Consider the following 12,193-nt stretch of genomic DNA (forward strand, 5'->3'; position numbering starts at 1 on the left):
GGCCTGGGAGCGCCTTGAGATCCCCCCCGCAGAGTTGGCAAATGTGGCTGGGGAGTGGGAAGTCTGGGCCTCCCTGCTTAGGCTGCTGCCCCCGCGACCCGACCCCTGATAAGTGGTAGAACAGGGATGGATAGATGGCACTTGAAAGCACCTAAGATGATGTAGTTTGCATTCAAAGCGATTCTTGTGCCGCTCAAGTTTCAATTAGAAATTATGCCACGTCATGGGGATTGGACCTGGACTCATTTTTCCTTCTGTACAGACCCATATCTTTTAAAACTGTCCTTAAACTACGCATATTTATTACAATGTGATCGAAAGTGTTCCAAAGCACCATAATCTCACAATGTCTCAACCCAAGTATGAAGAAAAGCTCTATCAAGTCCTGTAAATGAGCCATTTGTGATCTCCTATCCCCCCCGCACACAATTTCATCTAAAGTCAACAATGACCAAGTTCACGTTTTCAGTTACATATGTTTCACGTTTTTACAATAAACATATTATGTTACAACGTAATACGTTTTACGTTTTTACAATAAAACTATCATGTTATAATGACCCAAACTTTCTTTTTATGAGGATGACAGCTCTATGCTTCTGTACATACGGACCCCTTAAGACTAATATCAGTGTGTAGTTAGTTAATTCCAGTGGTGCTCCATGCTTAGTGTTTACATAAATAGTTTTACTGCATACTAATTACTTGTTTATGCACACTTATTAATAATGACTTCCTACTAAACCTAAACAATATAATAAATACGATATAATTAAACACCTCTTCCTTTGGCCAGATGTAAGAAATGAAACAGAAAACTCAGAAAGACAAACAAAGACCAGTCTCTCGCAGGAGTTGAGTGATTAAGGATTTATAAGTGACAGTATGAGTGAGAAATACATGGAGTTATTAAAAAGAAAAGAAAAAAAACAAACAATAAATACTGCTCAAGGGGAAAGACCTGCACTCGCTGTAGTGAGGGTGAGTCATTCCGAAGCTACTCAGAAGAGAAAAACCTCTTGGCATAGAGAGACCAATGATTACTGTCTAGAAAGCAGGCAGACTAGATTGGAGGCTGGTATCCACGCCTACTTAATGATGGTCAAGCCTCTAGCATAAAAAGCATACTTGTGTGCGCAAGCATACAGAGTATTAGAAAAATTGACTGCCTGCCTGTGACACTTTTACCTCACCTTGTGTGTGGATGTTCCCTGTGCAGGTGGATGTTCATTACACAACAAGCCAGTCAGACAGCAGGACAAATATAGTCAAAAAACTAACTAATCCAAACATAAACACTGAGTGCAAAAGAAAAAGCACAAAAAGGAAATGGAAGAAGAAGAAGCGGATGATATGTTGAAGTTGTCCCCCAGGCGTTTGATGCAGTTAGGTAAATATTGCCAGTGAATTAGAAGTCCGGTGCTGCAACCAGATGGGCGACGAGACCCTTTTTATTTAGCAGCTTCTTGAAGCATTTATGAACTACAACTGATCCATCACTGTGAGAGCTGTAAGGAATTTAAAGCAATCAAATATACGTGATATTTCCACATTTCAGAGAAATCTGTGTGCAGGAGGAAGCGATGAGACTAAACGTCCACAGCAAAGATCACCCAGCTATGGTCAAACTCTAACAGACCTCTTTCCACTTGAATAAAAAGAAAAACAACATCATTCACACTGCCTGTATGAAAAGAAAGAGGTAAAAGGAAAGTGGAAAGAAAGAAAAAAGAAGGAAGAATGACAGGAAGACACGCCATAAAAGAATGAAGCAAGAAAGTAAGGAGGAATGAAAGAAAAGGCCAAAAAAAAGGAGAGGAAAATGACTTGTTCATACCTGACTGCTTCTGTAATATAAAATCCAATTTGGAGAGGCATAGACGTGAGGTGTGAAAGGAGGGGGGTTGGAGGATGAGATAAGGTGGGGACTTTTTTTTTTTTTTCCCCTGCTGTACCCTTGTCCCATCTTATACAGCAAACGACTATGTACACACACATGCATGCACACACGCACACTCATCACACTCATACAACGCTCGTGTAGTCCGTCATCAGCTTGCCAAACACTAAATAATGAACAATACGGAGGCTGTCCCAGCATGATAAGTGACTGCCCTATCCTTCCCATTACTGCCACCCGCTGGAATTAATGATAATTATGTCACGTCCCTTCCCGTACTTTTATTGAATTCTTATCTCTGAATAGAGGAAGAAAGCCGGCGTCGCAGTGAGAGGAAAGGGAAGACTTTAAAAAGAGATACTGCCGTGACAAAGTCAAACCCAAATAAGAATATTTTGTATTTAATTACTTCATTTCTGAGAGAAAAAAGTTGCGATATGGTGCTGCAAAATAGTCCAAGTTCAATGAGCAATCAGAGGTCTGAAGCCAGAGAGTTGTGACAATGGTTGATAAAGGTTGAAGCCCTCTCTATTCCTGTCAGATAGGTGCATAATTCGCTACAGCTTCTGAAGACGGTGGAGATACTGCAGCAACACAGTCAGGTTTCTGGAGGTACTGTAACACATTCCTTGCATAGGTGAGTGCTGTGTGAACATAAAAAATACAGCCTTCATGCTTAAATGTCCAGACAATACTGTCAAAACGCCAGGTGCTAAATGATAAAAGTAGTATGGAGGCCAAACGTAGAAATGGCCTGAGTCCAAACCAAACGGCAACCTCCGGCGGTTAGAAGTGAAACCTATGCGGAAGTGCATAAAACTGCAGTTCCCCCTTCATCCACTAGGAGCTGCAAAACAGAGCAAATCCCCATAGACTCCCATGTTAAAAAGAACAACTTCACAGCAGAAATAAACGTGTTTACAGCTTGGTTCAAAAATCCATTTTAGGTTCAATAGGTCAGGTTTACCTTCATGACAACTGTGGGGGGGAAGTGAATTTTTGTCTAATTCCTCCATTTAAAAGTTATTTAATATCGAAACTCGACATATTTAGGGGCGTGTCCTTTTGATTGACAGGTACCCGATCTCCCACTTCAAGTAAGAAGAACGTAGAACAACCACGGTTTTTAGCCGGGTAACAACGTGACTTAGCTTTAGCCCGCTTACTTCCGTTTGCTGGTTAGCTCCTGATTAGCTCGGTTAGGTCTTAAAATCAAACAGCTCGGAGTTTGCTCAATGTCAATCATCTACCCCCACGCTCACAGCCCCCCTCTCAGCTCCACCTCTTTGCACATATTTGTATTTTCCGGGCGAGACGAGGCGCATAGTGCTGCAAAGATGGCGATGGTAGGAACCGCCCACCGAGCTTCAATTCAGCTCTTTAGAAACCTATGGGTGACGTCACGGAGGCTTCGTCCATCTCTTTATATACAGTCTATGGTCCAAACACAACAGTGCTCTGAGATATGAGCTCTTTTTCGTCAGACTTTTCAATGCATCTGTGACAAAATGGCCTGTGTAAGCAAGCCACTGGGAAACAATGAAGCAAGCAAAGTGGAATCCAGTATAAAATCCTTGTATTTACTTCAATATAAACTGCGACTGAAGATGTGCACATCATTATTTTATGGCAGCTGCCCCCACCAGCAAAAATGAACAAACAGGCAGCTTTTATTTCCTCTAGTGACACTTCCTCCAACAAAGGTATCCTCCAACACAGGGATCCCCAAATCCTGGTCCTCGAGGACCAATGTCCTGCAGGTTTTCCAAGTGTCCCTGCTGCGCCACACCTGATTCAAATCAATGTGTATTTGACAGACGTGCAGAGCAGGAACACTTGGAAAACCTGCAGGTCACCAGTCCTCGAGGACCACGGTTGGGGATTCCTGCTCCAACATATTCTAAATCAGGGGTGGGCAACTGTGCTCCTCAAGGGCCGCAGTCCTCCAAGTGTTCGGAGTTTCCCTGCTAATCAATGGGTAATTAGCAGACCTGTGCAGACTTTGATGTTTTAAGCTCTGCACAGGTCTGCTAATTAAGTCCAGTATGTGTCATGTGTGTTGCAGCAGAAAAATTCCTAACATTTGCAGGACCTGCAATGGAATAAAACATTTTTTACAACCTTTGTATTCAAAGAATTGTGTCAACAAACATTGTAACCTGCATTTAAAACCATTTTCCAACACCTAAACCCAAAGACAGCTCATTCCACAGCCACACTTCTGTCTCATGACCTCTCTCAGAACCCCTTAAGTAGGATTCAGGCCCCTGACAGGAAAGGACATCTGATAGACATTAAACAGAATATTTCACATCTTTCTTTTGCTGCCTCAGACCATTAAAATGATACCAACACCTCTCTTTTTCACAGGTATGTGGAAGACAGAATCACATGCTCTGTTACACTGTTCCACAAATATAAATAATCATTTTGTGTGCAAGTCTATGAATATCTAAAGTCTAAAAATATGGATTAAAGTGCAAACGTGTCTGAATAAACAACCAAAGTGCTATACAAATGCTTTTTTCCAGCATCTGTTTTGTCATAATTGACATGTATGACAAATGTGTGACTCATCAAACTTGCAAAGTGACGCAATTTGTTTTACGGGTAATCTTATACAATTTACCTTTGCCATATATGCTGTATATGTCAGCCTAATTCTTACAACCTAGCTCCTCTCTAAATTTCCTCCAGCCAGTAAAGATCAGTCAAATGTTGACCCTAGTCCTAGCTCTTGTTCTGTCATTTAGCCTCGTTCATTGTTTCCTCTAGTAATATCCTTTTGTGCTCCTTTGCTGAATCAGCAAATTGGTGGACGAATTGTCAAAACAGCTAATGTATTGATATCCACTTGATGGCGTGTGGCGCGGTGCCGAAAAGCAAAAATAAAGCTGTCATGTGATGTTCCAGGCTGGAAAAGTAGTTGTGAAGTGTGTTTTCTCAGCCTTTGGACGTTGCTGAACAACAGTAGATCCAGGAACGTTCATAATAAATGTAACTGTGCCATCGAAACAAGAAACCTTTCCAAGGTTGGAAAGTTTTGTAGTATTTTCAATTCAATTCAGCTTTATTTGTATAGCGCTACTTCACAACAATGTTGTCACAGGGCACTTTACATACTCATCATTTCAAGCTAATTCATACAATACAACACGTCATAAAGAACTCAACAGTGTTGTGCAAGTGTTGATTGAAAACATTCATCTCTCTGTGAATGCTGCACTGAATGCATTTCATTTGGAAATGAAGAACTTTAACTTGTTTAGATTATGTGGGTGTCTGCAATGGTCACTACCTACGTTTTCACTGCCGCTACGCCTACTTTTCAATATGTTAGCCACCATGCATTGCACACTCTGGCATAACAAACTCTGTCAACCCTCCTTGGCAATGTTGCAGCAGTAACACTCTGAAACTGCAAGTGGAGGTTAAAGCAAAAAAACTGAAGACGCGTGCACATCTCATGCTTTGTGTGCTTATGATTACTTACGGGAATATTACGCGGTGTCTACAGAAGATGCTGACAGATGGCAATGCGCGGCAGGTTGGACTCTTGCTGTTGAATACAAATTCTGACTCAACCATCTGCAGCTACAGAGCTCAAGGTTTCGAACATTAAGCTACATTTTCTTCAAGTTTTCCTTCCTTGCAGGAGGAAAATCGAGAAGATTTTGCTGTTTAAAGAAACAGAGTTATTATCATCTCTATTATCACCTTTGTGTCTGCTCCCTCTACTTAAGCGCTGACAGAATCGCAGCTTGCTTTATCCATTTTGTTTGTCACCCAATTCTGAGTCAACATCATAAAATTATCAGGTGATCAGCAGTTTTGAAAATACCTGAAGCGTTCATCCTGAAAATACCAATTATGCCACTTTGTAACTCACTACAATCAGATCTTTTTTCCCTCGTTCTGATCTTTAAACATTAACTAAAGCTCCTGACCTCGAAATGATTTTATGCATTTCACTGCTTCCATATTATTGCCTGATTTTGCAAGCAAGCAGGTTTGCAGAGTGCAATCCACCTACACGATTAATGGACAAGTGGCCACTCTGATTCAACTTTTTGTCTTTAACATATTGTCCAATATCTAACCATATAAATCTGAATGTGTGATAGATTTCATTTTTGAGATATGTATTTCTATAATGAGGCAGGAAATGGCCTAAGTGATTAATACTTTGTATTAAAATGTATCAGTTCTTTAGTAACTCAGGTAAAAAAAATAAAAATAAAAAAATAAAAAACAGACTAGACTCATTTAAAAAGTCTAAAATTGTGAAAAAAACAAAAACAAAACAACTTTCTGACAGATTCAACATTCATTGAACAGCAAACACAATTTTTTTGTAAACACTTAGAGCTTGGAGATATGAACACGGCCAATAAAAGCTGGAAGATGATAATTAATGCAGAAAGTTTATAGCATGAAGTGAGTTTTACTGATAGATGAAATCAGAGGGCCTCTTTGTGGGACAGATGGCTCTGGAGGTGCATCTTCAACAAATCAACATCAAAATCTACATTTGTGGTAGAAACTTTAGTCAATCCGTGGTGCAGAAGCTAATCTGCAGGTTCATTTGTATGCGGGATAATGCTTCATCACATGTATATAAATATTCTTGCCGAGGCAGCAAAGGCCTCATAGATGACTGAATAATAACCTGGACACATTTCAAACCAGTCATAAATTTAAATGACATCATGAGGGCCTGTGGGTGCTGCTCATCGTGAAGCTGACAGATGCCATGGGTAGAAGGCTCATACTGGTTCTATGCCACCTGCATATGCAAGTTAGTGCATGTTAAACCTTGTTTTTGACCACACATGCACTTGTGCAAGTAAGAAAAGAGCCATGTGAATACAGTGATTCTGTTGCTGTGTTCAGTGGGCACACGGATCGCTCTAGAGACTCTTTTAAAGCAACATTTTTCCTTCCAGCTGCAGTCAGAGCGGGAGATATTGACTTCTGCACCACATGCAGACTGAAAATGAACTGCATGTGTGCTGCTGTAGCGCTCACCTGAGCAGGTGTCTGTCACGTTTCCACACAAGGAAACAAGCGCACACTCGATGAAAACTGAATTACCACTTTTAAATCTTTTTATTTAGTTAAAAATCACCTTTGTATTTTTGTTTATTTGTTATTAATCAGCTGTCACTTTTCTTCCTGCTGTTAATAATGTAATGATGGGAATTTTAACAGGAAATGCTGAATTGTAGATTAACTGAATATTTACATAAATTTGAGGTCATGAGATTCATTTTCTTTATGGTGTTGGAGAAATCTTCATATCTGTAGGACTAAATAAATGTTAAAAGAACTGTGTCCATACAAAAGCTGTGGATTTTGAATAAAAATATAAAATCTATAAAAGTAATTGATTATAACTTGAAATAGCAACCAGCGTAACTAGAAAATTAACTGAATTTGGTAAAGAATTATGTCCAATTTTTCATATTAATAACAACAAAATGAAGTGAATTTGGTAAGGAATTAATGTAGCTACAGTTGACACACTCATCTAAGTTACATAAATCTACACATGGTAGAGGGGAGGGTTAGTTCACATGTATCCTCAGAGCATGTGTGTCTCACATCTGGTGGTGTCTGCAGGATTAACTTGTTGAATGCTTTTATATGATGTTATTAAAAAGAAAATTACACTGAAGAGAAACATTACAAGATGTTTAAATTACATTTTCATGGGCTAAAAACATTACTGCAATTATAAGTGATGAGCAAGATCAACATAAAAAGTACATTTTAAATGGAAATGTGCATGTAGAGTCCTTGTCTTGCTCAGCAATTAACGATACAAAAGTGATGAGGGAGCAGGGATGGTTTGAAATATTTTTTTAGAGTCCTGATTAGGGTAGGCATTTATGCACACACTTACAGATTCAGAACCGAGGATAATAGGTGTGTGTGTGTGCATAAAGTGCTCTTTGACAACTCCAGTGGAGAAGGTAATGAGTGTGTGATAATACACTCAAACAAGAACCTAATGAGGCACAGGAAAAAGGTGCTGCTACACAAGAACTGCGCGTAGAGAAGAGTTAAATTACACAAAACCATCCAGAAACTGTTTTGTTTTTTTTTATTCAGCATATTAAAAAAGAGGAAAAATACTTTGACACATGTTTTAAAGGCAGAACTATAGTCTAAACAGGTATAGATGTGTTTGTGTGTTGGATGCAGCTGGAAAATGTGCTGCAAATGTATGTTTGTCACATTGTCACGAGTTCCAGTAAGAATCCAAATATAATGGGGTAACAAATTTTAACACAGACTTTCAATTAATCTGATTTTACTCACAAGAGGCTTGAGGCAGGCTGGCAAAGAACGTCTTCAGGCGAGCGGCAAGCCACTCCATACTCTCCTGAAGGTTGGCCAGAGCCTTCAGGTCACTGACGTCACGGAGGATCTCGTTCTGAGGGATTAACTTGTCGCCCAGGTTCCCAGTCAGCACTTCTGACTCTTTTGCAAAAGCAGCCCTGAATGATGAGGAGTTTGCATGGTTAGAATGACACATCTGCATAAAGTTCTCTGCTATCAGTGTAAGTAATACAAGAAACACAGACACAGTAACACAGCTCGGCACTATGAGGATTTCAAGACCCTTCAACTGGTTGAAAGTTCTTTTCAGAAATTCCAGCTTGAGCTGGAAAATGGTGTTTGCATAGGAAGTGAGCATCTGATAGAAAAGCAATAAAAGAAGATGATTTCCCAAAGCTGAAACAATGGATAGCTAAAAGGGAGGGAAGTGAATACACCCTATTCATCTTGACATTGATAATAATCCCATGCTCATGTGCTCAGGGATTTAGGCCTGAATGATTGCTTCGACCTTTGCAGTGACACATAGTGAAGGAAAGTAAGAGGGATACAAGGTTGATAATAAGATGGATGCAAGGAACGATAGAGCTGGGCAGATGAAATATAGGACACAAAAATGCTGGGAAAAGAAAAAGAAAATGATCAGCTGATGCTGGAGTTATTACTTATCAGTTCATCGACTGGTGAAAGAATATTTAGGGAAGAAAAAAAGAGAAATGTATGCTGTTATGGAAGGATACAGTGCTACAGTGCAGTGTAAAGATCAACAGGATGGTGCTGAAACCACATGATGCATGGATGGATGTCCAGAGTCAACAGGATGTCAATCAAAATGCTTTTAGTAACAGATGGGTAAAAGAAAAAAGGGGGGAAAAGACAGAAAATGCGCACACACACACACACACACACACCCAGAGGCACGTGTATCTTATTAATGAGGCTTTACTTAAACACCAGGTTGTGAGTTGTGCAGAAGTTTATCCCTGTTTAACACTGATGACAACATATTTTGCTCTTAAATCAAACAGCCTTCTGCTCTTCTTCTTGCTATCTGTGTACCCGCTGCATGTGTGTCGAAAAAGAATAAATGAATAAAAAAAAGAGAGCAAGAGTGAGCGAGGCAGAGACAGTGCCCACAGCAGATTGGCTTTCTTTGGCCACGTAACCAATTTATTTATTTACTTTCTATTCCGCTCCGATGAGCTTCAGTGTTCCCCGAAGAGGAAGCACATTCAAAGGCAATTTCGATAAGACTGACCCCCCCTACATACCCACCCCCCTCCACCTCCATCTGCTCTCCTCATACTTTCCTATTTCGTTCTTCCCTCATTTCCTCTATTCTTAAGATAAAGTAAGTTTAAAAGAGCAATCATTACTTCTTTTAGAGACGCTCCTCGGTCAACAAGAGAGTTGCATAATAAAAACAGGAGGGAGGGATGGTGTGTGTGTGTGGCTGTGTGTAAATATGTGAGTCATGATTGTTGATGGTAAGACTGTAACTTATGCAAATATTAGTGTGGAGGTGCTGGGCTGTGATTGGTTCAATCTTGAGCTGCTCCCAGATGATTGGCTCCTGGAGGACAGACCACCTATAAAGACCTGATATGATGTAAGGAGAGCCACTCAGGCCCTTCTACTATCAACCGTCCAAACGTTCAGAAACACACGAGATGCTCAATGTAGCTTGACACTTTGGTCGCCTGAAGTTGGGCTGAAATTTTCTTTTGATTGCTTTTCACCTCTTTTTGCTAGATTAGGGAGGTAAATTGTTGTATTCTTTCTGATAATGCTTGGTATAGGCTGCCCGGTGGGATTATGGTCAACACAGTGGCCTCAAAGCAATAAGGTTGCCGGTTCAAGCTTCGGCTGGCAGAGGTTTGGACAGGGGCTTTTCTGTGTGGTGTTTGGATGTTCCCATGTATTCCTCCCACTGTCAAAAGACATACATGTTAGGTTAATTGGTTAGTCTAAATTGTTCCTGGGAGGGAGTTTAAGCATGAATGGTTGTTTGTCTCTCTGTGTGGTGCTGTGATGAACTGGTGACCTGTCCAGGGTGTACCCTGCCTCTCGTCCAATCATTGCTGGAATTGGTTACAGCTTCCCTTAATTGGACTAAGCGGTTAAGAGAATGGATGGATGGATGGATGGTATATGCTTGTACCTTTTCTTCTCGATTGATCTGAGATTTCTGTTGTTATTTGGCACTAACCCAACCTCGAGTTACTATGAACTCAATCTAACCTTCACGATTACCAACAACTCAAAGTGATATTTTTTTTACTTTCAAGCTGGATGTCTTCATAGCATCTTAAGACCTGAAGAACAACGGTTATTTTCATGTTGTCTTTCACCCCCCTAGACAAGGCACAAAATACATCACCACATATTTGTTTGAGGTACCCCAAAAGTAAATAGATAAATGAAAGAAATGTGTGAATGAATGAGTGTAGGCACTATGTGCACCAAGCTGTGCTCTGTGTTTACCTTGTGAAGTCCTCCTCATCCTCCCTCTTCTGCCGGGCCTGTCTGGGTTGTGCCATATTTGCCCAGTTTGGGAGGGACTGGAGCAACCGACTGATGTCCTCATCTTTAGACCAGGAAGCACTAATGGTCAGCTTCTCCTCACACTGGACTATACCCCTAAGGGTGCAGACATTAATACAGACATGCTTAAATAAGTTATACTATATAGAACTTTAGCCTTAAAGACCATTCAGACTGGTCAGTACTAATGCTCAATCTGTCTAGCAGCTTTATTTAGTTATTAAACATGTGACTCACAAGCTTCTGTACTGATATAAAGAAAATATATTTATAAAACTAGAAAAGCTATGGAAGAACGGAAGCATGCGTCTGCTTCATTTGCATGTGCCTGGTTTGTACAAACTGCTTGGTTTGCTAATTAGCATGATGCTAATGCTCTGCACACACAGGAACACCTCAGGGATGCACATGCACATACGGATACTGACTCGGTGAGGCCATAAGAGACTCCCCCATGTTCAAATGCACACAGAAACGCAAACATCCTGGTGCATAAACAAACACACACACATAAATTCTGGCAACCTGTGCTGATCTTGTCTTTATTGCTCGAAGGTCCCAGTGAGGCTGAGTGTGACCTGTGATACAGTCCAGATGGACTCCCAGCAGTCTGTCAGTCCTATCTTACATCTCCTGCCCTCTTTCTTTCATCCTTCCACATTCGTTAGGCCTCCTTTTACCTGGCCAGGTGTTAGCTGGTCCCAGGGTAGCACATATGGACAGCACTTCACAGCCAAAACGCACATGCTTGTGTGTTTTTAAAGTGCAGTAAGAGCTACACTAAAAAAGAAAAAGTACCATGATTGAGACAGATTTTTCTTTCTTTTACCTGTAGGCTGTGTTGCAGATTTCCTTGTATTCTTTGAGTTTGTCGCAGACCATCTCTAGGAACTGGTTAGAGTAGGCACTCAGGTCCTGCATCAGGCTCATTAGGTCCTGGATAGATTTCTCCACAACCACAGTGCTCTAATGGGAGATGGGGAAAAAACAAAACAGAGCAATGATGATTGGCTGGGTGTGTTTTGAGATTTCAGCATCTTTACTTTAACTTTAAGAAGAGAAAAAAAAAAGTCTCAAACACAGAGGGAAAGGGTGAACTAGATTCTACACTGGTGTCAGGTCAGATCCAGTCTGTAGTCATGCTGGTGGAATGGGATGGATCCTACTTCTCTACATGTCACCTGCGCCTGGAGTGATGACTATTGCTGCAGAACTTGTCAGAAGTCTTAACGCTATTAGGCGAATGGATGATTCTTTGTGTGTGAGTGAATCAGTGTGAGTGCACATTTTTTGCCTGTTTTGAACTTCTGTGCTGTGTGTGTTCTCAACCTCAAAGTGAGTGTGTGCGCATTTGTCACGGTGCGCCCATCACCAGGAGCCACGGCAGGGCTGTGACAGCAGCCA

General features: G+C 40.8%; 1 protein-coding gene across 1 annotated transcript in view; it reads right to left on the reverse strand.

Moving 5' to 3' along the window:
* exoc4 (exocyst complex component 4) overlaps positions 1–12,193 on the reverse strand; it is a 127,414-nt gene that overhangs the window by 22,992 nt on the left and 92,229 nt on the right. Inside the window, exons 14-16 of the mRNA XM_079262877.1 lie at positions 11,619–11,755; positions 10,730–10,885; positions 8,225–8,403 (exon numbers count right to left, since the gene is read on the reverse strand). Of these exons, the coding sequence (XP_079119003.1) occupies positions 8,225–8,403; positions 10,730–10,885; positions 11,619–11,755 (472 nt within the window). The remainder of the gene's footprint in view (positions 1–8,224; positions 8,404–10,729; positions 10,886–11,618; positions 11,756–12,193) is intronic.

The sequence above is a fragment of the Telmatherina bonti genome (assembly GCF_933228915.1).
Source record: "Telmatherina bonti genome assembly, chromosome: 23".
Classification (NCBI taxonomy): domain Eukaryota; kingdom Metazoa; phylum Chordata; class Actinopteri; order Atheriniformes; family Telmatherinidae; genus Telmatherina; species Telmatherina bonti.